We start from the raw sequence: 25667 nt of genomic DNA, 5'->3' as shown, positions 1-25667 counted from the left end.
CTCAACTATTTATTTTTTACAGTGTAAACACAGGTGCCCCAAACAGATTGTTTCAAGCCAAGATCACACTAATTGTATTGACAATGTAAGATTAATTATAAAATGTCAATCTTGTGTAATATTACAATCTAAACGCATAAATTAAAGTCTGATTGTAACATGTTTAAAAATAAAACGTTAATTTGAATTTGGATAAAAAGCCACACAATCATATACAATCATCCACTTTAATTGTGCATATAGACACATTATTAATCATTACTAGTTCATCACAGTTAGTACAAAAATATTTTGGAGAAGGTGGATTACAGTGATCAGATTCGTAGTCTTTCACAAGATGTTGCGACTGATGAGTCTAATTTAAAGCAGGGCTAAAACACGACAGAGTTTGATGGTGTGGTTTCATGGGGTTTGGAGGACCCTCGGTACAGCATACAATGGAAATTTTCCTTCTTATTTAAAAAAAAAACGAGTTGTTGTGGCATCTTCTTGTTGAGTTGTTCTTGTTGTGTCTTCTATCTTCAAGAATTTTGGAAAAGTTTGTTCTTCATGTGACTGGCTAGCTATCTTTGCTCCTCTTGGTCATCTAAACATTCTCCAGCCAGTTTAGGATCTACTGTGGATGAAACCCAGGGCTGCTGGGATCAGAAGGCACAGCGTGGTGGGCAGCGGACCCATTCCTGCAGCACTGGACTGAGACTTATCATCAGGTTCAGTGCTGGTATCTGGTTTCGCTGAAGGTTTTTCCTAAACCAAAATGAAAAAAAAGTGAGAATAAATATGCAGATTATTTTATATTACTGTATTATGTGCACTTTTAAAAGAAGAAAAGTACAGTTGCTAGGCTGCCTTAAAGATTAATTTCTGCCTGATCAGGCTGTTACAAATGATGTTTTCTGCTGTAACCAAGTTTAGTCAGGCTGATACAGCCCTATCTATCTATCTATCTATCTATCTATCTATCTATCTATCTATCTATCTATCTATCTATCTATCTATCTATCTATCTATCTATCTATCTATCTATCTATCTATCTATCTATCTATCTATCTATCTATCTATCTATCTATCTATCTATCTATCTATCTATCTATCTATCTATCTATCTATCTATCTATCTATCTATCTATCTAGTATTTAATTAGACCCAGTTAATTTTGATGTTACCACACAACGCCCACTTTAGGTTAACTGCTTTAAAAAAAACAGTCTATGTCAATTTAAAGTTTATTTTGAGAAGCTGCTTTAAAATGCACTTTGTTGATATTGGTATTTTAAAATATATATATTTACATATTATAATTATAATTATATTATAATGAACTTAGACTCTATCATGTTAAGTAGAGAAGATAAAATCCACCCGTGCTTCTGCATCTACATGGTATAAAGAGAACTGATGACACACCTTTCTTGTATAATCATCATTTTGCATGCATACGCAACTAATAATTAATAATTAATTAAATATTAATTTTTTAAATGATAATTAACAAAATGATCAAAGAATAAATTAGAAAGGAAATTCTAAAAAAAAAAAAAAAAAAATTTGTAACGCAAGAGTGAAAGAAATCACAGTGCCTACCTCCTGAGATGAAAAAGGTAAGGTTATAACCAGTAACCCAATGCACAATGCCAGTATTTTATTCATGATTATGCTTTCTTCTTCTTCTTCTTCCAGAGATGTTTTCTGTGGGGCAGAGAGTCTGTGCTTAGTTATACGGGACAGGAGAGGAGTTTTATTCTCTCAGTGACCGATGTGTGACGCGTTTAAACGCCTACTCAGTGGTTTAAGAGGAGCATCACATCCTCTATCAGTACAGTGCCTTCATTTCTTAAAGCTGTTTTTAAAATGTCAAATACACTAAATTCTCAATAAATTTCAATCTAGGATACCTATATTTTCTACTCTACATGCTATTACCTTACTAAAACTATTATAAAACTCTCTTTTGTGTTGCTTTGTTCGGTTTGTTGTTGGCTGTACTCATGGGGAAAAACTATTACAAAACTCTGATTATATATCTTAGGAGAAAACATTAATGTTTTCATTATGTTGATGTTGGGGCAGTCATGGCCTAATGGATAGAGTTGGACTTGTAACCCGAAGGTTGTAGGTTCAAGTCTCGGGTCCGCCAGGGATTGTAGATGGGGGAGTGAATAACCAACTCTATCCACCCCAATACCACAACTGAGGTGAGACCCTTGAGCAAGGCACCGAACCCCCAACTGCTCCCTGGGCGTCGCAGCAATGGCTGCCCACTGCTCCGGGTGGGTTAAATGCAGAGCACAATTTCCGAGTATGGGTCACCATACTTGGCCACACACCACTTCCCTTCCCTAATGCTGATTTGAATGAAAAAATGACACACAAACGTATAAAATCATCCATTTTATTTGTGAGATGTAGTACACAGATCACATTTATTGTCAAATTTAAAATTTGTAGTACACATTACAGAAATGGAATTTGTGCTCAAATTTAAATGTACAGTGATTACTGATTTAAGTAATGCAGTTTCTTAACTTGCTTAATCTCAAACATATACTGAGCATAGGAGAATCAAACTTTACCAAGAGAATTTGCCATTGAGTAGGTGAGCTCTATCTAAAACAGTGACTTTGGAGCACAACAGATGCAGGTGTCTTTCAAGTTCCCTAAAACAGGTGTAACCAGACAAATCTCCAAACTTTATTCATTTTCATTACTTAAAATCCATTACAAAAATTGTGAGCTGTGGCGTCTTCTGACTTCAAGATTTGTGGAAAAGTTTGCTCTTTGGGTGAATGGCTGTCCATTTGGTCATCTATGGCGAACGCTCTCCATCCATCAGTTTAGGATCTACTGTGGATGAAGCCCAGGGTGGCCGCAGGGATCAGCAGGTACAGTGTGGTGGGCACAGGACCCAATCCTATAGCGCTGGAATTTGTGGAGGTACTAGTGGATGTTGAGCCACTGGATTTCGGAACATCGCTACCCTACACCAAACAAGAAGGCAAAGAGAAAAGTCAGAAAAAGTGCTCACATTTGACTGTGTCCGTGTTAAGAGTGTGATTTCTTAGCACTGGATCTATATATAGATGCTCTTTGCTACCATATTAATTATACTTGTAAAATGTGAATACAACATTTAAGTGCACAAACCCCTTCTATCATTTTCTATAAACCTAAGACTATAAATGAAAAAATCATAGTGCCTACCTGAGTTGAAAATGGTATGGAGATGATCAGCACTGCAAAACACAGAATCCAAATTTTATTCATTTTTATGCCTGTGTTGTCTTCTTCCTGCTGGTCCAAGTGTCAGTGCTCAATGATGGGGCAGTCGTGGGCCTTTTAATACCAAAGTGACGTCAAAAACACCGGCCCACCCACAGAGGAGGTATGAGGGTAATGTTTTATTACAGGTTCTCTTGCTATAACATAGTGAAATAAGATATTAAGTTATATGCTAAAGTTAGTCTTAACCATAGCAACCATAACCGCTTTCCGTTGAGTACATCGACGAGGTACTGAAAACCCACCTTTTTAAATAATTTTTTAAAAATGTATATTTTCAATATGAGCACTTATAGGACTGAAGAAACGTATTTGTATATGATACAACAGGGGAACTTTTGGGGAACGTTTATCTGTACATCTTTGCATTACATTACATGTTTAGTCCCCACAATTAAAACTAAACGCTGTGATCATAAAACCAAGCATTTTAAGATTTAAAGATTTTAAAAAATATTTTGTCTAACTCTGCCTTCGAAGTCCTCATTAGTGACCCCGCAGCGTCCTCTTGCGTTTCATATCGTTATTCACATCATGAAAAAGGCGTTTTCGTTTAAGTGGAGAGTTTGTTTCTTCTCAGTTCCCGTAGATGTGCGTTGCTTCTATGGTTCTGGGAGACAGAGTGCCGCCCATGCAGAGGAGGAGGTCACATCCCACAACAAACTCTCAGCCTGGTCGCAAACTCGTCTGTCAGAGTCCCTCATGCTGCTGGTTCGGCGTTCGGCGGTAGGTTTCGGCGGCGTGGCTCGATGGGGACTGCGCTGTCTGTGCACCGGAGACGCAGCGGGCCGGTACCGGGACACTGTGCTGCTGCCCCGCACTGACTTCCCCATGAGAGTGAACGGGCCGAACCTACTGGAGCGAGAGATCCAGATCCAGCAGGTACAAGTGACAAATCCAGATCAGATACAAAAGCTGTCGTTACTGATGCTGTTAAAACTGAAGGATCTGATCTAAGTGGTTCTGGCCTGTTAACGTTACTTCATTAATCATAATGAATGACTAAGATGACAGTATTTGTGGTAACGTACTTTTATAAAAGCCACACTTGAGATCACGGATGAGGTTGTCTTTTGTTGGAGTTTGAACCTTTCTGTGTTGTTCTACAGAAATGTGGTTTTGACCAGCTGTACACATGGCAGAGAGAGAAAAAAGCTAAAAAGGAGTACTGCCTTCATGATGGACCACCATATGCCAATGGGGACCCGCATGTTGGGCACGCTCTCAATAAGGTAAATTCAGATTATATGCATTGCACACAAGTCATGGCCATATGCAAGGATTTAGAAATACCAAGGTGCAAAAGCTGAACTTGTTTGGGAGGTTCAGGGCCACTCTGAAAATTTTTGAATCCCTTGATCTACTTATGTGTAGTACACATTGTACAATATCTTTGCAGCTTCCAAGCACAGTTATTATTAGAAAATTATTTAGCTATTTTTATTATATACCTTGGAAAACAGCCTTGGCACAAATAGATGTTCCTGGATCCACATCCTTTATTTTTGCTAAAGACATCTTATCATATAGTTATATACCTGAACCTACAGGAATGGAAATATACTCACATGAACTCCAAATAATCTGCAATCAGTTTCTTCATTTGATCTCTCCTGTAGATCCTCAAAGACATCCGGAACCGTTTCGAGGTGCTGAGAGGCAGACAGGTGCACTATGTGCCCGGTTGGGACTGTCATGGGGTGCCCATTGAGCTCAAAGCACTTGGAGACCTGGGAACCAATGAGCTAACTCCTCTACAAATCAGACAGAAAGGTCAGGAGCTCATATATAATGAATGCTCTGGTCAAATAAGTGAAATCAGTTAGATCTTAGAAGCTTGAAATAATCTGTCAGTTAAGTAATGTTGCTATGTTCCTTCTGGTGAATCAAAAACTGCCTTGTGTCTCTCTCTGTTCAGCGCGGGAGTTTGCAGAGAGGGCCATATCTCGGCAGCGTGCTGCATTCCGGCGCTGGGGTGTGATGGCAGATTGGGAGAATTGTTATTACACCTTTGATGGGAAATATGAAGCGGCCCAACTGAAAGTCTTCCAAGAGATGCATAACAAGGTAGGAGAAGTTTTTCCTGTACAACACAGCTTGACATGTTTGATTTCAGTAGTTTGCCGATTACATTAATATTCTGCAATGATACACACTACTGTTTACTCTACTATAAAGGTTTAGAGAAAATAAATGTAATCAAATTTATTTGATTAAAAATACAGAAAGTATTGTTGTGAAATATTATAACAATATAAAATGCTAATTTTTTTTATTTTTAAATATTTGAATATACTCCATTATGCCAGTGTTTAGTGTCATATAATCCTTCAGAAATCATTATAATACAGTTTTTGTTGGAAACCGTTGTTACTTTGTTTTTGTCAAAGCTGTGATACTTTTTGTCAGTATTCTTTGAATAAATTCAGATATTTCTGTTTGAAATATAAATATTTTCTAACATTACAGATGCCTTTATTGTGACTTTTGATTAATTATTTGATTTAAAAAAAGAATTAATGTCTTAAAAAAATTGGGACACTTTATTTTAAGGTCCAATTCTTGCTATTAACAAACCATTAACTATGACATTTGCCTCCAATAAACTCCTAATTTACTGCTTATTAATAGTTAGTAAAGTAGTTGTTAAGTTTAGGTATTGCGTAGGATTAGGGTTGTAGAATATGGTCATGCAGAATATGTGCTTTATAAGTACTAATAAACAGCCAATATGTTAATAACAGGCATGCTAATGAGCATTTAGTTAATAGTGAGAGTTGGTCCCTATACTAAAGTGTTACCAAAAATTGCTGATCCTAGACTTTAAAATACTAGTGTACACACCCTCATATCGTTGAAAGTTTCTCACTTTACCACGCTTTTTATATCTTTTTGTACAGGGTTTAATTTATCAGGACTATAAGCCTGTTTTCTGGTCACCATCATCCAGGTGAGAGAAGCTCAGTGTTTGCAGTCTCACATAAAGCCTTTAATAAAGCATAATAGACATGACACTTTGAATTTAGATGTTGTACAGATTTCTACTATATTCTCTGTCTCTGTGAAGGACGGCGCTTGCAGAAGCTGAGCTGGAGTATAATCCAGAGCATGTGAGCCGTGCTCTGTACATCACTTTCCCCCTGCTCACCCTGCCAGCCAAACTCGCTGCGAAAGCAGGTGTGTGTATGCCGTCTGTCCCGGTGCCACACACTCTTTAAACAGGCCACATAAATATTTAGCTGTTTCTTATGCCAATATCTTTGTCTGTGCTTTAGAAAGTTGGGTTAATGTGTCTGCTCTGATTTGGACGACTCAGCCATGGACTATTCCAGCCAATCAAGCGGTTTGTTACATGCCCAAAGTACAGTAAGTCACACACCTATGCATTTGTGAGTGGAATACACATTATATGATTTGATGGATTTGATCACATGTTTTTCCTCTTCTTCAGGTACTCTGTAGTGAAGCGAGCTGACAATGAGCAGCTCCTCCTAGTGGCCTCAGAGCGCATCAACAGCCTCGCTTCTATGCTGAAGACAAATCTGGAAAGTTTGGCCACATTCACAGGTAGATCCAGAGTTTGTTTTTGGGCTGAATCACTTCATATGATGCCTTTTAAACTGGCCTAAGCATCTCTCTGTTTCTCTTTCACTCATCTCCAGGGTCAGACCTCGAAGGTGGAGTCTGTCAGCATCCCACAATTCCTGCAAAACAAGTGCCTTTGTTGCCGGCTAATCATGTGACCATGACTAAGGGAACGGGATTGGTCCACACAGCTCCTGCCCATGGCATGGAGGACTACGGTGTTGCTACGCACTTTAATCTCCCAGTAGTACGTCACTCATATCTGTATATGCTAAAAACATAAAAAAAATATTGGGTTGTTGTCTTGATTTTTAATTTAAGTCTTTCTTTCTTTAGGAGTGCATAGTGGATGAGGAGGGCAGGTTTACAGAACTGGCTGGGCCTGAACTGCAGAAGAAATATGTGATGACTGAAGGCAATGCCACAGGTGAGAGAAAATGTTGTTACAAGAAAAATAGAACTAGATTTGACCATATGAAATTAAACAATATGTATTCTAGTAATCATAACTAATGTTTTGTGCGTGTGTGTGGGCAGTAATCTCAATGCTGCAGGCAGTGGGTGCCATTGTGAAGGAGGAGGACTGTGTCCACAGTTACCCGTATGACTGGAGGACCAAACAGCCAGTCGTGATCAGAGCCAGTAAACAATGGTTTATTAACACAGCCAGCCTCAAAGACAAAGCTAAGGTGAGCCAACGGCCTCCTGAATAGAATAGCAACCTGTTAAGAACATATACATGGGTCACATAAGCTATATATATCTGGCTGTGTTTTTCTAGGATGCCCTGCAGAAGGTGCGTGTGATACCTGAATCGGCGAGGTCTAGTTTGTTGGCAATGTTGGACAGAAGAACATATTGGTGCATATCTCGGCAGAGGAGCTGGGGCGTCCCCATCCCAGTGTTCTACCATAAAGAGACTGGAGAGCCACTCTTAAACAAGTATATACTTACACTGTCATAGACACTCAAACACATTAAAAACTTCTTCAACTATGTTTAATTCCCTGTTTCTCTCGCAGACATTCAGTGACACACATTGCTAAAGTTTTCTCTGAGAAGGGGAGTGACAGCTGGTGGACGGAACCAGCAGAGACATTTCTGACTCCAGAGGTTCTTCAGAAGGTACTTTTTCATATACTACCGGAATAATTTTTTAAACTATTTTTTTTTTTTAAGAAGTCTCTTATGTCACATGATCCTTCAGTAATCATTCTAATTTGTGCTCAAAAAGATTCAGTATGTGTTATGAATTGTTTGTCAGAGTAAAGCAGGTGCAGTATCTGATTATGTGCGGGGTGAAGATGTCCTGGATATCTGGTTTGATAGCGGAGCCTCATGGGCCGCTGTGCTACCAGGTGAGTAGTTAAAGTGGTGCTTAATTGTTTACATGTATTTGGTGTTACATTACTATTTCCAAAAGTATTTTGTTGTTTACTTGTCTGGGGTCCTTTCATATGCTTTGTTGTGTTGTAGTGTAATCTTACTGTCTCTCTCTCTCTCAGAATCAGACCCGCGTGCAGACTCATACGTGGAGGGGAAAGATCAGGTCGGCGGTTGGTTTCAGTCGTCTCTCCTCACCAGTGTAGCTGTACGGAATAAAGCCCCTTACAAGTGAGTCATACAAATGCATGTGTATATGCAAATGAAAATACATTTCAAAAAACATTGGTGACCTTCTGTATGTGTTTCAGAGCTCTAGTGGTCCATGGATTTGCCGTGAGTGAGAAAGGAGAAAAAATGTCTAAGTCTATAGGCAACGTGATCGACCCAGATGTTGTTATTAATGGAGGGAAGGTAATATATGCTCAAACAATTATAGAATCAAATGATATGAATCAGTCAGTGTTTCATCAGTTTCTCTCTCCCAGGACTTGTCTGTCTCCCCTCCATATGGCGCTGATGTTTTGAGATGGTGGGTTGCAGAGTCCAATGTGTTTTCTGAGGTTCAGATCGGACCGAACACACTGAACGCTGCCAAAGACAGCATCAACAAGGTCTGGCTTATAAACTAATGCTTTGCTGCCACTCAATGCTAATTCAAAAGTAGATTTTTACACTAGCCTTCAAAAGTTTGGTGTTAGACAGAATTGTTTTGAATACTTTTATTTAGTAAGGATGCAATAGATCCAAAAAAAGATGTCTATTTTAAATAAATGATTTGGATAAACATTTTATCCCCACAAAAATTCTTACCTACCCCAAACTTTTGAACCTTAGTATAGATCAAAATGTTTGTGCTAATGTCCTCTCTTCAAACTTCTCTTCTCTCTCTAGCTTAGGAACACGCTGAGGTTTCTCTTGGGGAATCTCCAGGGTTTTGATCCTCGTTCTCAGACCGTGGACCCTAAACAAATGCACTACATAGATCAATACATGCTGCACGTGCTCAGAGAGTTCAGCATGAAGGTGAGTCTCAATGTTGACTACACATAAACCAGCTCTACTCTGCTGTCGGTCACGTCACGTGTGTTTGTGTGTGCTATAGGTAACAGATGCTTACAATGAGTTTGACAACGGCCGTGTCATCCGTCTGCTGCAATCCTTCATCACTAGAGATTTATCCAACTTCTATTTCAGCATCATTAAAGATCGGTAACCACGCGTTCAGTTTTGTAACTAAAATCCTTAACCTTTTTATTGTTCTTTAGCAAAAAGTCACTCTCTCATTTTCTCTCAGGCTGTATTGTGACCCTGAGGACTCCCTTGGTCGGAGGTCATGTCAGACGGTTCTAGAAGAGATTCTGGATGGAGTGAGCCGTTCTATCGCTCCTGTGCTCCCTCATCTCGCTGAGGAGGTGTACCTGCACTCTCCTGGACATGATGGTACATACGCAGTTTCTGTACAACTAATGCTGTTTGTTGATAGACTGTAACCCTTCTCACCTCTCTTTTCGTCTGTAGAGGGGGACACGTTGTTTCGTAGTGGCTGGATTAAGACCAGTTCTGTGTGGCGGAGACCAGGACTGGAGGAAGCAGTGGAAGGCACGTGTGCTATCAGAGATTCCTTCCTGTCATCTATTCCGGGACGTAATGCTGCTGAGTATGAGCTCATCATTGCCATTGAGCCTGGCCTGTTCTTTGAGATCATGGAGGTACATCAACGAATTTTAAGGCCTGTTCACACCAACACAAATGTTGGCCACAGAAATAGAGCCTGATTGTGATATGTCTGTTCAGACAAGTGCTTAAAAAATGAAAGATAAACATGCAAATTCAATCTCTGATGGTAGGTAGTGCTTATAGAAAATATCCCGGTAACCCTGTACATAAAGCACTATGCAATTTTCTGTTTCTATTTCTATTTGTTACAGAGAAGAAAGGAAGAAATATTTAGTTTTTTAATAGGATAATATGTTTGTCCATATGTAGCACTATGGACCTGTGAGGCATGACATTTCGTTCTCTTGTATGTATTAGAACAGTTATATATAAAAAATAAAACATAAATTGTGTGACATTGGTGGCATGCAAATGTTTGTCAGTTGTCAATTTTTCACACCAAACATTCTTATTGGTGTGAACAGGTCTTTAAATACATATCATTTTGTGCTTCATTTGCTTGCAACTACATCAATTTTACATTTATTTTTTCCACCCTCTCTGTCAGTCTCTTCAAGAGGAGCCCACTTCAACCGGCTCCCAGCTGACAGAGCTCATGATGGCCTCACGCACGACTTTGGCAAGCGCTCTCCCGCGGGATTTGCCATCGGATGCCATCACAAGCACAGGAAATTTCCTCATCAACCTGGAAGGTAAGATGTTTTTCTTTGGATATAAATGATCTAGTGGGCCTTTAATTAAAAGTCCTGGCTAGGCTGTTGTGTTCAAGTAACATAAAGTAAATTTGCAGTTAGTTTAGATCAATGGTTCTCAAACTTCCATATATTGCCATAATTCCATCAGAATGCAGGAGGAATAACTTTTATTGAAGGGGCCTTTTAATATTTTGTTGGTGGGAATTCTAGTCAGAAAGATTGAGAACCATTTATAGGTAACATCCAATGATAAACTTGTTTACTTGAGAAACAGAATAAGAATTAAGGAAAAAATGTAACACTAAAGTAACTTGTTCAGGTAGTAAGACAGAAGTGTATCTTATGCTCATCTGTGTGTTATGTAGGGGGCGTGATTCGTGAGGAGAGTTCATACAGCGTAGCTGCGATGCCCACCTCTCTCTCACGCTGTCCGAGATGTCGACGATACACATCAGATGAGCCTGACTGCCTCTGCCCACGATGCCAAACCGTGCTGGAAAACGCCAAGTAATCACCCTGACTGTTGCCATGACTACTGCCCACCCCCTGGCCCTCCTCATCCTCTGGTGAAAAAGACTGCAAGGGCTAACATGGACCAGTATGAAGCTGCTATTGTAACAGGCAGAAGATGTGAGAGAGGGGGATCGTGTTTCTCAGGGGTCAAACGGGAGATGAACTGTTATAAATGAATAGGAATAGGAATTTGGAAGGAAAAACCAAACAGGAGATTCTCAACTGAGGCAAAAAATGTCCACAAAAACCAGATTCAGACAAAAACAGCGCAGTTCTCTGCTGCAGGCTAAGCAAACTGATTCAGTACACTGAAAAGAGCCTTTGTGTATGTATACGTCTATATGTGCTTGTTTTTGCAATGGGTGAAAGGTTTGGTTGAACAGGTCTATCTTATTTTTATGTATATTCAAGTCATGAAGGGGTGTATTTTATTGTCATATTTTGACCTGAAGATGTACTGTAATGTCAGTGTGACTCATTCATGAAGCCAAAGCAGAAGTCTTTGTTGTGTAATCAATCTTAAATTGCGACTTTGTTGAAGGTGGCAGTTTATCTAACAAAGGGTTCACAAAATTTACATGTTCGTTCTGCTTGTTTCATAAATGAGGCTCGGTGAGAGGAGAGTTTGTCAGTTTTAGTTTCAGTTTACCTGTAAATTGATGCTTTGACATCACTTTTATTGCTAAACCAATAAACACAGTATATACAGGAAAAACAATGTAAATTTCAACGTGAATCTTTTTATTCGGGAATCATTTATTCCCACTATCCCAAATTTATATAATAGTCTTCTTAACATGTCTTCATGACTGATTTACTCAAACATAATTAATAACAGGTTAAGTAAATGAGCTAATCTCTGCAGTTGTTTTTTCTTGCTGATTAATGAGCTATAGTGGACTTTGAATGGCTTTCCTGAGGTAAATAATTACATGAAAACATTTCTTATATAGCCTACCACAATGTGTTCATTCATGTTTATTTCCTGATATAACTAGTAGTAAAGAGAAGAGATAGCATGGCACACATAAGTGAGGTTCTCAATCTGTTTGCATTTTTCTCCTAAATATGCTAATGTACACGGTAGAGTTGCAGTGGGTGACATGCTGTGTCACATTAAAGCCAAAACAGCATTTATTGTTTGGATATCATGAGGAAAAGAACACGGCAACAACTTGAAAGCTGAGATTATATTCTAATGCTGTTTCAAGTTTAATGCTCCTTTTTTATTTTGAGGACAATGAGCTCCACAACAGTTCTCTGAAATTGTCTTTATTTTTGGTATACGGTTAACGTTGCATTATATGAGCAGCCAGGCACAGCTGGTACAGGACTGCATAAAAGGTCAGCTCTACTGAAGTGAAATCTTTCTTTTGTCTCACCTTGCAATCACACCTAAACTTATACATTTAAAATAACACAATAACAGATGACATTTTATTACTTGTTTGCTACTAAACAGCATCAATTTGAGACATTGCAGACATGTTTAATTGGCAGAATAAATGAACAAGAACATCTAGAATTTGAAATAGAAAATAGACCCCCCATGGTGTTAATATACTGTAATGTTTTGATTATACTGATTACAGCACAATATTATTTTAAAGCTTCCTTGTAAAGAACGCCATTCTTCTTTAATTACAGAACTACTGTACATGAATAATATTGTTTTTATCCTAATAATACTCTAGACACTAGAGACTCCAGGCCCTTTATTTGTGACACGTTCAGTGTGCACAGGCATTGTGCGACAGCACATGCTCTAGATGTGCTAGTGCTCTTGATATGTTATTTTAGTGACAGTTGTGAAAAAGAAACTCCGGTCTGCTAAATTAAGCAGATTACTGATGACGAAGCTGCATTTATTTAGGCTGCTGTCTGGGTGGTTTTCCAGGTCTCGGGGATTCTGGGAAACTTTTGAAGTCTAGAATATTTAAAAAAACATGATTCTCATTCTCTCCTCCTGTGCATTTCTTTATATCAGGGCTCTTCGTGTAAAGAGTCCACGGCCTCCAGCAGGTGGAGGGCAAGGCTGTACTGGGCATGGTTTTCGGGGAGCATCTCGATGACTTTGTTGATCAGTTGACTGCTCTGAGACAGAGGGACTGAGGGACAGCGCAGATCACTGGGGTCCTAGCAACACAAACCATGACACGGATGAGTGTAAGATGATAAGAGTTTTGAGAACTGTGCAGTCTGTGTGATCTCACCATAGCCTTCAGCCAGGTGCAGAGTGTGGGCGGCAGACGGGCCAACAGCTCCATGTTGGGTTTGGTCTGTGACTGGGAATGGAGCAGAGAGAAGGAGAGTCTCTGACCAATCAACACCAGCAGCTGAGAGCCCAAAACATCCTTGTCCTGCACCTCCATCATCACCTGAGAGATAATAAAAAAAAAGTACAAAGAGAAAGTTAAAAACAAGAAATAAACCAAAAAATAATAAAACCAAAAAAGAATAAAACCAAAAGAAGGGATAAAAAAGCAAAAAGTATACTCATTAGAATCTCTATATTTCACTCGTTTATATGCTTAGGAGGTTTATCAGTGTGTGTGTGCGCGTGTGTGTGTGTTACCTCCTCGGCCCGCAGGTCCAGGCCCTGGTTGTAGAGCTCACAGACGAGGTGTCTGCGCAGGATGTCAGTATTAACCTGCAGTAGAGATGAGAGCTCCATACACACAGACGGCCACATGTCTTCAGCGCCGCTGTGTTTGACACCGTTCTCCTCCGATTCAGCTAGAACCTTCACCCAGCCCGTTAACACGTTCATCAGAAACTACACACACAAGACAGCAACACATCAACATTGGTTCAGAGGCAAGCTATAAACATCTTATGATCTGTTATTTAAGAGTCTTTTGGTCTAGATTTTATTGTCACTGTATAAGATGCATGTGACTATAAAAATAAATCTTTTGTATAAAATAAAGCCATATTGCACGGAGGTGTTCTTGATGGCTGCAGTTCTGCCTCCAGTGCTGAGAGTGGTGCTGTGACTCACCTCTTGTCTCACAGCCACCAGGTTGGGGTCCATGTCTCCACTGGGCAGCAACTGAATGGATGACAAATCTCTAAAAAATGCATTCTTACCCTGTAGGCGATAGAAAAAGAGAACAACAGTAAGTCGGCATAAACCAGAAATTGCATGAATTTTGAGTGAAATGGCTTCTTTAATGTGAAAAAATGTAGGGTTGAACTTGATTATGTCCATCAGGAATTGAACCGATCGTTGTTGTTTAAGTGATAGTGACAGGTACAAGTGACAGGTTGCACATGTCATCAGGGAAGTGATGTTGCAAATTTGGGGAGGGGAAGTTAATGCATTTGGTTAGACTATAAGGGCACATAAAAAAATTATCGTCAATTTTGATATCATGGAAACGTTAATAGTTGAAAAACTCAAATTGCAAATGGATAAACTTTTATAATTTAATATAGACATATAGTTGAAATTGTGAGAGGGAGGAGGAGAATTGGGTCGGTACACTTTGCAGGTTTCTAAATATTCCAATTTTAGAAAGGTGTGCTTGTATAAACGCATGATTGTGTGCTTTTACCTTGCTGTCGAACAGGCTGAGCGGTTTCAGACGCAGAGAGAAGGTCATGGTGGCGTGTAGCAGTGATGCTAACACACAGTGATGCTGAACGAGTGGATAGTGAACAGACCTCTGATCCAGAGCTAACTCCACTATTGACACTGGACCCTCAGCACTGCCCCACACTTCCTCCACACACACATCTGGAACAGACATTTCCTCCACCGCTGAATCTGCCTGAGAGAGAAAAGAAGTTTACAATATGTCTCGCTTTTATTTCAACCCATGCATTGTTCATCACTGTAAAATCCACAGTAACTTCAGACATGCTTCCGCCCATGCATTCAGTTTAATCAGTCCTTACTCTAGAGAAAAAAGGAAAGGAAGGGAGAAAAGAGGAAGATGAGACCTCCATCAGGGCCTGCAGTAACTGCACACAAGAGCCCAGGAAACTCCTCACAGCGGCGTCTCCCATTCCTACATCCTAAAAACACACACATATACGTTATTGAATTAAATGAAACAGATCTGAATTTAATCTATGCTTTGTGACTTCTCTTACCCGTCTGCACAGCCGGTCTTTAGGCGCTTTTCCCACCTATATAAACATGCACAGCCAATTATTAAATCTTAAACACAGCACAGCACACAAAAAAGAAGAGCCGGAGTACACAGAAATGCAAACCTTTTCCATTAGGAAGGCAGCAGCCGAAAACCGCTTGACTATGAAGGTCTGCCACATCATAGCAGAGACTCCTGAGAGAAGAGCATAGATGAAGGAGAGAGAGAGAGACATCACACAGAATTCTTCGTGGCAACTTCATATTTATTCCTCTGCCAACACAAAAATCAGCTTTCTTCTAGTCAATGTATGCCAAATCTCTTACCCAACTGAATGTGAGGACTGGATATCATCTTCAAAAACTCCACTGACCATTCTAAGTACTGCCCCACCTGAAGAGAAAGGAAGAGATGAAAAGTCCTCTGTGACTGCTTGATATTTCTTCAGGAGAAAATTGCAAGGAATTACAGTTCCTCTAATACTCTTACGAACAAGTACTTAGAAATAACTAAATGCAATTCTTTCACAAAACGAATGAACAAAAACAAAACTCATTTGGTTGCCGTATTATCTCAGTTAGCAACTCTGTTAAGAAAGCTTTAAGATTGTATAAAGATTTTACCTCTGGGTCTTTGTTCCACTGGACCACGTTTTCCCAGCTACAGTGAGCAAACAGCACATCAGAAGACAGAGAATTTGGGAACCGCTGACACACACACTCCAGCAGTTCTAAAACAACACGCACACAGATGCTTCAGTCAAACACATAGCCTAAAGATAAAAGGAAACCACCATGGAACAATTTTAAATGATCTAACATCTAAGCAACATGATCAGGAATCTCCACAGTTACCCTCCAGTTTCTCCTTCCCGCCTTTCTGTGCTGGCGGTTGCGTGGGCTCATTCTCTACCCTCCGTTGCAGGATATCCCTCAGGTGATCTGGAGACACACCCTGTCTGAAGATCAACTTCGAAACACAGTCTGCAACACCACCTAAAGACAAAATATGAAAATAAGAAAATGTTACAAACTATAAAATTTCATCTTAGCTTGTATGAAAGCAGATATTTTAAATCTTATTTTTACTGACAGCTCCAGTATACACAATTGTTCAAAGGTTTTGGGTTGGCAAAATTTCTTAAATGTTTTTAAAAGAAGTCTCTTATGCTCTCCAAGGCTGCTTTATTTAATCATAAATTTCAGAAAAAAACTGTAATATTGTGAAATATTACTACAATTCAAAACAACTTTTCTCTATTTTACTATATTTCTAAATGCAATTTATTCCTGTGATGGCAAAGCTGAATGTTCAGCAGCCATTCTTTAACTTCTGTTCAATTTAATGCATCTTTGCTAAATAAAAGTATTAATTAAAAATATAAAAAAAAAATACTCCAAACCTCGGAACAGACCCGAAACTCTGGAAAAGTAGTTTATGTGTTTTATGTACCTCTGCCACTCTCTAATAGCGTTTTGACTGAGCAGCGTGTGACAGCGCCACTTGTAGAGCCCTGAGGAGACGGCAGGCAGAGCAGCGTCTGCAGAGCAAGAACATCCTCCAACTGCTTTATACACACCACCCACTGCTCCACCTCCAGAGAAACACATTCCCACTCCTCCTGAAACTGCACAGAGAGAGAGAGAGAGAGAAAGAGAGAGAAAGCGTTACACATACTGCACCAACTCTACAGATACAGAAACACACATACACACACACACACACCTTGCTCTCTGCCAGCCTGGTGATGGCATTCTTGGCTACACAATGAGCGACTATAGCAGCCAGTAGTGCGGTGGCGGAGCTCTCAGACTGAACACAAGCTGTGCGCACCTGCTGCCACCAGGGTGAGACACACTGGCCGTCCCATGACTCATCCACCGCTCCTGACACACATACGCACACAGAATTAAAATGTTAATATACTGGATAAAAATACAGGTTGATCTCTCTCACAGATGACGTTAAAGACCTTTCATGGAGCTGAGGGTGGACAGCAGTGTGTGCAGGTGTGAGACAGCATCTGGACACTTCAGCACATCCTTCTCTTTGTTCAGCCAAACTGACAAGAGCAAAGACTGCCAGAGACATATAAAAGCAGAAATTACATTTTTTTTTAAAATTCATGTTCTGTTCTAACCACTCCAACCTCTTCCTTTTTTTCTCTTTATATCACTTACCAGTAGCTGCTGAGGGCTAATGCCACTTTCCTGCAGAGTCTCACACACTCTTTGTAAAGGACTCTGACCAGACAGACAACCCCAGAACAGGAAACTACCTGAAATGCACACAAAAATCAAATTTGTGATGCACCAGTACAAAAATGTGTAAAGATACAAATTATGTTCACGTTATTGTCAATAACTGATAATACAGAAAATTTTACACTATTTTGACTAAATAAATTAAAAACAAAACATTAAGGACAAAATTTTAATTGCTACAAATGAGTGCACAACATCATAACGTACAACATTAAAAATTCATTTTGAGATTTGCTAAAGATTCTATTTAAGATTTACATTTGAGTGTAATGGATTATAGAAAAAGAAAAGTAGGGCAGACAGGCATACATCGACCTACTCTCGTAAACACACATCGAAGACTGACAGAAGAGAAGAAATTGTTGAATGAAGTCATTATTTTAGTTTTTTTTGCACACAAAAAGTATTCTTGTAGATTCATTAACATTATGGTTGAACCACTGATGTCACATGGAATATTTTAGCAATGTCCTTACTACCTTTCTGGGCCTTGAACGTGTCAGTTGCGTTGCCATCTATGCAGTGTCAGAAAGCTCTCAGATTTGATCAAATATGTCTTAATTTGTGTTCCGAAGATGAACGAAGGTCTTATAGGTTTAGAAGGACATGAGGGTGAGTAATTAATGACAGAATTGTCATTTTTGGGTGAACTATCCCTTTAAAAAAAGTTGGTACCAATATTTTGTGCATCCTTAAAATGAATACTTAAAATGTAAACATTTATGACACTTAAAAGAAGCAATAGTGCACAATGAAATAAATACCCAGTTGGGTCCAATCGGTATCAGGCTGTTTAATCACTCTGAGCTCTCCATTCACCCACTCCAATAGAGACAGAAATGTTCGGACTGGCAGTGGCCCACTTGAGTCTTGAGCAAATGAGACACAGGGCCGAGAGTTCATCTCTGTGTATCGCTGCAGGACTGGGTCAACACGAGCAAGATCCTCCTCAATGCCAGAAAACGACGGCTGTATGGAAAGTAGTTCAAATCAAAGGCCTTTAGTTCAAATCCTAGTGTGAAGATGATACATTAGTTTAGGTCAACAGGATAGTGTCTGTATTACGCACATGTACTGGCTCATTGGGTGATGTATCTGGTGTGTGCAGTAATTGAACGTCTGTATAGAGCTGGAGAAGCTTGAGCTGGGATGAACAAAACTGCAGCAATGACTCGTCAACTGCTTCAGGATCTAATACAAACACACACGAAAAACAGATCAATTGATTATACAATTGATTGATAATTCATTGATATAAATGTTTAAATATAAAAAATACACAACGCCCAGTGAGGACTGAGGGTATTACCTTGTTCTTTCAGGCTAGCCAATAATGCACGAGTAACATTGGCCAAACAGGACACTGATGCAGTCTTACTGGACAAAAGTGACTCCAGGGCCTGTCAATCAATCAGATATTTTATTAAACAATTTGTTAACATATATGTTTGTGTATGTCTGTTTTACTAACCTGTTTCTTAATAGCTGGATGTTTAATGTCCAATAACACATTTTGTGCTTCACTCTCAAGTAGAGCTGTCAATCAAAGGTTGAAGGTTGGTCAACTCAAACATGTGTAATAGAACTAAAATATAACATTGGGTAGTGGTTCTTTAAAAATGTTTTGGATGACAACAAAGCATATGCATAGAACCTCATGAATATTAATGAGGTAGATCTGACCTGGCTCCACCTCCCGGCTCCTCAGTAAAGTGGTGAGTCTTCTTAGCAGGTGCATGTCTTTAGCGCGCTCGCTCTTCTTATCACTAACCAACACATAGAACAGACACATTTGCACTAACCAGCATTGTGTGTGTGTTCGTGAATATTAATGTACACACGTTCATGAATATTTATGTATGAGCATGCACCTGAGTGCCAGGTGGAATGGTATGGTGACGGCTCTCAGTGCTCCATTAACCGGGTCAAACAGACACACTTGTTGTGTGTGGATTTGCCAGCCCTGACTGGTTACACTGTTCACACCCATTAACCTGTGACCTGCATACAACAGCCTGAAAGAGAGAGACGTGAATGAATATGCAATTTCAGATGGTAGCAATCAGGAGTGTTGTTTTTAGGTTGTGCGAGTATGTACCTGCAGTGTTTGCCTACGGTAAAAGCCCCTACTCGTGGTCCATGCTGAGTTCCCCACACCTCTAAAATACCCCTACGTGGGGCGTAAATCACCAGAAACTGGGCATGCCGGCGGGGCATAGAGGGAGATGTGGCTAGATCTCTCTCCCTATGAGCCTCTGACACCTGCACCCATCCGAGCTGAGCATCACGATAGCCTGCATGCACATAATACAGATATTGCCAAAAACATTATTGTTTATATACACTACTGCACAAAAGTTTGGGGGCAAAATTTATTTTATAATGTTTTTGAAAGAAGTCTATCATGCTCAGCAAGACTGCATTTATTTGATAAAAAAATACAGTAAAATTTAAATAATATTGAAATACTATTATAATGTAAAATTAATATTTTCTATCTTAATAAAAAAAAAAATTCTGAACCCATTACATCAGTCTTTAGCGTCACATGAGCTTTCAGAAATAATTCTATTATGCTGATTTGGTTCTCAAGAAACATTTCTTATAAGGAAATAGTGCTACTTAATACATAACTGTGATACTTTTGTGATACTGTGAATAACTGTGATACTGTTTTAATATTTAAAAAGACAAAAAATGTATAACTGTAAGTGTTAAATACGGTCATGTAGACAAACCTTCTGTAATGATACTGATTTAGGTAACAGCTGTGATGCTTTGCTTGCGTTTGTTAACAAATGACAGATTACAAATCAGTTACAAATCAGACTACATTAGTAGCGCTTCACTGCTCACCCTTCCACATCCTGATAGCGATGCCTCGTGCCACATCCAGCAGCGTGACTCTGCCAAAGTCATCTGTGACTCCAGCCATAGTGTTACATGGAGAGAGACAGATAGACTCCCCATGTCGACGAGAATCTGGAAGACCAAATCTGAATAAAAGCAGAAAAATTAAATTGTCCTCTTAAACGAGTTAAATTTTGTGTGTGTATATGATTACAAGAAGTTAAAAGGCAATGATGTGCATGATAACAGGTAGTTTGACTCCACACAGATTTACCTAACAGGAAGGGATGTGGCTGGCTCCACTTTTGGCTTCTGTTTCTGCACCGACTCCTCTTCATTTTTACTCTTCCATCCCAACCAACCACTAAGCAGGAAGTAAAGAGAGAGGCCGAGGCGTAGAATGAGTAAACATGGAGTGAAACTAAACATGACAGCTAATGAGTGCTAATAAGAGCCAAGAGTTAACCCAGACACACAGACCTGGCAGCACTGAACAGAGCTGATGTGAGTTTGCTGGCCACAGCCAGAGCCACATGGGAGAGAAGAGGCTGAGAACTACCCTGAGATGGGAGAGAGAGGGAAAAATGGGCATAATCAACAAGAACAACTACAAACAAGTCACAGACACCAACAACAGACCGATGAAACAAGATGTGTTTGTGTGTGTGTTTGTACCTCTATAGCATAGTAGAACCCAGTGTAGGGTCCACCTCCCACTGTGATATACTGACTCATAGCAGGAGGGCTTCCTTTAACCGAAGCATGAAATCCTCCAAGGACAGATGCATTTTTCATCTGATCGAACACACTCAGAGTAGTAATACCTGAAAGAGAAAGACATTACCTCACACTTTTATTAAGCAATGATGAATTCAACTGATTAAACTGATAAAACATTTATAATGCTACAAAAAAATATATTTTAAATAAATGTTGTTTTTACTGTCTATTCATCAAAGAATCCTGAAAAAAAATGTATCACATTTTCCACAAACATATTAAGCAGCACCACAGTTTTAAAACTGATAATAATAAGAAAAAAATTATTGAGCACAAAATCAGCATATTAGAATGATTTCTGCAGGATAAAAAATGAAACTGTAAGAAGTCTCTCTTGTACCTATGCTGGAATGGTCTGTAATTGTGTCCATGTCTTGCAGGCCCCACTTCTTATAGGCCAATGGTGGAGGCTGGATGACATCACTTCCTGCTGCTGCAGCTGAAACCGATGCAGTGAATAAAATGGGTGAAAACAAATAACATAACAGACTGAATTCAAAATAGGTAAGGGACTACTGGGCACATGACAACCTGGTCAAAGTCTCTCTCTCCTACCTCTGGCAACCTGGTTACGACAGGCACGTAATGACTGGAAGAGACTAAAGCCATCGATGGTTACAAGGGCTGCTGGGTACAGAATACTGAGCTCCTCGTGCTGAAAGAGAAACAGACATTTCAACATCTAATCAGAACATCATCAGAGTAGGCAGATGTCTACTGTTTAAGATGTCATGTTTAACCTTGCTAACAATTGCTTAACAAATGCTTTGTGCAGAACTGAACACATCAAGTCAGCATAAGAGGTGTCTCTACCTGTTCTGATACTCCAGGGTGACGTGGAATCTCATAGGTGCGACACTTCAGTCGCAGCACAGGATCTTCATGCAACAACTGGGCCAACAGAAGAACACCACTCTACACACACACACACACACGGTGGATTAGACCAGTGGCTGTGCTGATACTGGTCTGATTTTGATTAAATATGACATATAGCTGTTTATTAAACATATCAATTCCTTAGAGAGTCTGAGCTGGTAAATGTATAGGTCAAAAAACATCACAGTACCTCTGTGTAGAAACGGACATATCCTGAGCTGAATCCAACCACAATACAGGTCCAATCAGGCCGACCGGTAGAACTCCTAAACACATAAATACATCATTAGCACATACATTACCTTTTGAGGTTGGTACATTTTTAAAACTATTTTTGAAAGAAGTCTCTTACGCTCACCAAGTCTGCATTTATTGATCCAAATTACAGTAAAAATAGTAATATTGTGAAATATTGAAATTAAACAACTGTTTTCAGTGTCACATGATCCTTCAGAAATCATTCGTATATGCAAATTTGGTGCCCAAGGAACACTTCTTAGTATTTTCAATTTTGAAAACAGTTGTGCTGCTTAATATTTTTGTGGAAAGCGTGATACATTTTTTAGGCTTCTTAGATGAACAGAAATCTCTTGTAACAAAATAAAAGTCTTTACTGTCACTGTATACAGGAGCACGTATGTGAATGTAATGTTCTTACCTCTTCTGGCTGGCCAATGGAATACAGATAACACTACTGATACACTCCCTGTGGAAAGAACAGACAAAAAAAATGAAAACCAGCGAAACAATGTTCCCAATGTTCTTTTGCCTCTTATCTTTCAACTTTCAAAATATATTTTTATTAAACGTTTACAAACTCCTATACTGCTCAGTCCTTCGTTTCTGTCTTGTAACTGATTCTGTCTTCTTTGTGGGATTAAATCCCATCATGGTATTTCTCATAAAACCATCCAATCCTGACCCTCCCCTCTCCTATTCTGTCTCTCACCCCTCCTCAGCGCTCAGCGTTCCACTCCAGGTCACAGCGAGGGTCATTTCCTCCTGCCCACTCTCGCCTGTCCGCCACTTAGCTGCCAATCAATCAATCAATCAATCAATCAATTCATATTCGAGTTACAAATGAATAACCAGTAAAGAAGAGATTAATCACTGTTGTGTGTACCAGAGAGAAATGTGGCTTTGTGTTCTCGAGCGATGACCAGCAGATCTGAGCAGGGCGAGAGAGACAGCACACAGTCCTGTAGCCAGGGGGTGCTCTGCTGCTCCTCCTCCTCAGCCTAGGAGAAAAACATGCAGAATTCAGGGGGGAAAAAAGTGTTTTTATGGTGGATTTATGTTATTTTGTGCTCATTATGAATTGTCTTTGTATGGAAAAGAGAGGTACGTACATTCTTCAAAATTTCAACTTTGAAAAATAATAACATACAGGTTTAGAATGAGTAAATAATGACAATTTACAAATCTTTTAATACAAACCCGAGCTCCATCCTCTTTACCATCAGGATTCTCCCAAGAGCCCCAGTCTGAGTCATCCCATGTTAACTCATTCTCTAGAGAAAGAGAAAAGGATGTGCTGTAAATAATGTAGTCAGCGAGGATGAATCTATTCACATTAAACAATCAGTCAGCTCGATCTGGTGTCCTTCAACCTCTGTGAGAGATCATACACAGTCTCATCTTCTTTCTCTCTTTTTCATCCCCTGCATGCTCATTTCTCTCTTACGCCTCTATGGTCAAGTGTTTTGACACAAATCACCTGCCAATCACACGCCAAAATCATGAATGCAAGATTTACCTCATTTACAAACTGTCAATATACCCTTTCCTTTTTCTTTTCTCCCTGTCTTTCGTTCATTCACTGTCTCTAACACAGTCATGTGTTTCAGGACCTTTCTGCAGGATGACTCATTCATCAAGGGCAAATACACATCCCTTCCTCCCTCCTTCTCCCTCTCTTTCTCTCTGAAGGGAGTGAATAAGTTATTCTGCATCACAGTCAGACAGTTCACTTTGAACACATTTTTTTCCTTTTTCAAAATTCACCAACACATACAATTTACTTATTATTAGCTCAGTATAAAAACAGTATCTTTTAACTCTAAACCTGAGTTTCACACAGATCGTTCTGCATTTATATATTTTAATTAAAACTCTATTTACTAAGTTAATCACTATCGTTTTATTATCGTTGTGGGGACATACTGTTTCCGTATTGTATGCAAAGCAAAACCCAACACACAGCCTGTCAGTTCTGGCCTGTCATGGCTATGTTATTCAGCTTTTACCTATCAAAAACCACTTTCCAACTCTACCAATCATCCAAGCCGAACCCCACACACCCGAACTGACACCCAGAAATCACTGAACAACCGCAGTGCAGGAGAACCATCATTAAACCATCATTACACACTCCAGCTGTACCTGCTTGTGTTTTCTCTTCCTCGGGTCCGGCGCTGTTGTGCTTGGGGAACAGAAACTCTCGCACCTGTCTGAGCTCCTGGACCCGGCCGAAATCCAGCAGACAGCAGGACATGATTCGGGCGGAACCGGACCCAAAACCTGCGGATTCTACGACATAAACCCTCCGTCCGCTGCGCGAAACGCCTTTTAGTGTATTTTTGAGCCTGCCAGTGAAGTTTGTGAGGGTGTCGAGTGTTTATTTGGCCCCGAGCGGGTCAGAAAATCCAGCTGAGGCGTCAGTTTGTTGTTGTGCTGCGAGTTTGGTATGACACAGACACATCCGCTATAGACACGCTAATTGCGCGGTTGCCCCCTGCTGACCTGGAGGACACGCACATTTCAATTATATTAAGTGTATTTTCTGTTCTTATAATATAATAAATATAATAATATAATATAATAGTGTCAGTGTACAGAACTGTTTTTATTTAAACTTGTTCAAAACTCTTTCCTGAATGAGGCAGTTTCCTCAGAAGTGAAGATAACGGATTCTTTCGTTCAGGTATGCCGATTATTTGAGCACCTTTTAGACAAGAAAAAATGCATTTGTAGGGTATGTATATAAATATATAACAGTTATATATAAATATATAACATATATTTTGAAGTTATGTGTTTTTTGTTGTAATAATCAGCATTGCACTTATACAAAAACAAACATCACATATATATGAATGTTATGACCTGTTGGTGACACTTTAAAATGAACGAGTACTTTGGTTAAGAGAATATATGATATTAAATACTTAAAGGGCTAGTTGTCACACTTTATTATTTTCTTTATCAACACATACTTTAACAATGTGGACCTTGTTGTCACAGTATATTGGTGTGGAACCTGACATTAAAAAAATGAAATAATAAAAAAAAAAAATTGTAAAAGGTAGCCTACACATATCACACAGATGTTTTGGCCAACAAATACTGTAATTAATAAATGTATATAATTTTCAACACAAAACATGTATTTATATACATAGAGAAGATCCTGAGAACAGCTAAGTTCTTTCAGTTTTATTATGTGTGATTTATTATCAGTGTGATTTTATTGTACCCAATAGCAAAAATAATATTTTAGTACCAGAAGCCTTCACGTGCATTAGTGCTTTATAAGAACACCTTTGTAAATAGATTTACTCATGAAATAAAATGTTCTGTGCAAGAAACCTGATCATGGAGAAGAGAATCCACATGAGAACAGATTGTACTAAGAGAAGAATTTCAGGAGGCAATGAGGTC

At 39.3% G+C, this 25667-nt stretch overlaps 2 protein-coding genes across 2 annotated transcripts; one reads left to right on the top strand and one right to left on the bottom strand.

The window, feature by feature from the left end:
• Nucleotides 1-3375: 3375 nt before the first annotated feature.
• LOC306849947 (isoleucine--tRNA ligase, mitochondrial-like) lies at nt 3376-12490 on the top strand. The gene is made up of 24 exons (XM_079385337.1): nt 3376-3511; nt 3862-4163; nt 4391-4513; nt 4901-5054; nt 5200-5348; nt 6182-6231; nt 6349-6458; nt 6557-6647; nt 6733-6848; nt 6944-7113; nt 7203-7293; nt 7404-7555; nt 7648-7808; nt 7889-7991; nt 8131-8224; nt 8372-8480; nt 8561-8663; nt 8738-8863; nt 9144-9275; nt 9355-9461; nt 9547-9692; nt 9771-9961; nt 10477-10621; nt 10990-12490. The coding sequence occupies exons 2-24, from the start codon at nt 3984-3986 to the stop codon at nt 11133-11135; spliced, it is 2949 nt and encodes a 982-aa protein (XP_079241463.1). The 5' UTR covers nt 3376-3511; nt 3862-3983; the 3' UTR covers nt 11136-12490.
• Nucleotides 12396-24715, bottom strand: LOC306849946 (rab3 GTPase-activating protein non-catalytic subunit-like). The gene is made up of 35 exons (XM_079385336.1): nt 24390-24715; nt 23445-23518; nt 23131-23245; nt 22957-23038; nt 22666-22713; nt 22198-22273; nt 21942-22043; nt 21684-21783; nt 21469-21567; nt 21024-21172; nt 20829-20908; nt 20623-20712; nt 20355-20494; nt 19597-19792; nt 19370-19513; nt 19182-19264; nt 18970-19034; nt 18808-18898; nt 18568-18689; nt 18263-18467; nt 17415-17512; nt 17207-17312; nt 16960-17120; nt 16687-16861; nt 16089-16229; nt 15858-15964; nt 15561-15627; nt 15359-15429; nt 15236-15271; nt 15083-15157; nt 14695-14910; nt 14139-14228; nt 13713-13913; nt 13351-13515; nt 12396-13273 (listed from the first exon to the last, which is right to left on the bottom strand). Exons 1-35 carry the CDS (start codon nt 24499-24501, stop codon nt 13121-13123), a joined length of 4035 nt encoding a protein of 1344 aa, XP_079241462.1. The 5' UTR covers nt 24502-24715; the 3' UTR covers nt 12396-13120.
• Between the last annotated feature and the right edge of the window lie 952 nt (nt 24716-25667).

Source organism: Barbus barbus (assembly GCF_936440315.1).
Source record: "Barbus barbus genome assembly, chromosome: 30".
In the NCBI taxonomy this organism is placed as follows: domain Eukaryota; kingdom Metazoa; phylum Chordata; class Actinopteri; order Cypriniformes; family Cyprinidae; genus Barbus; species Barbus barbus.
This window is presented reverse-complemented; position numbering and strand designations above follow the sequence as displayed.

What these genes read in the sequence shown, in the direction of transcription:
- LOC306849946 (XM_079385336.1), bottom strand. Translation starts at nt 24,501, where the DNA reads ATGTCCTGCTGTCTGCTGGATTTCGGCCGGGTCCAGGAGCTCAGACAG. An exon ending in GGAAGAGAAAACACAAGCAG is followed by an intron (nt 23,519 to 24,389) that starts GTACAGCTGGAG and finishes CTCTTTCTCTAG; the next exon opens with AGAATGAGTTAACATGGGAT. An exon ending in CCATTGGCCAGCCAGAAGAG is followed by an intron (nt 22,274 to 22,665) that starts GTAAGAACATTA and finishes TTATGTGTTTAG; the next exon opens with GAGTTCTACCGGTCGGCCTG.
- LOC306849947 (XM_079385337.1), top strand. Translation starts at nt 3,984, where the DNA reads ATGCTGCTGGTTCGGCGTTCGGCGGTAGGTTTCGGCGGCGTGGCTCGA. An exon ending in TCTACAAATCAGACAGAAAG is followed by an intron (nt 5,055 to 5,199) that starts GTCAGGAGCTCA and finishes CTCTCTGTTCAG; the next exon opens with CGCGGGAGTTTGCAGAGAGG. An exon ending in TTTCCTCATCAACCTGGAAG is followed by an intron (nt 10,622 to 10,989) that starts GTAAGATGTTTT and finishes TGTGTTATGTAG; the next exon opens with GGGGCGTGATTCGTGAGGAG.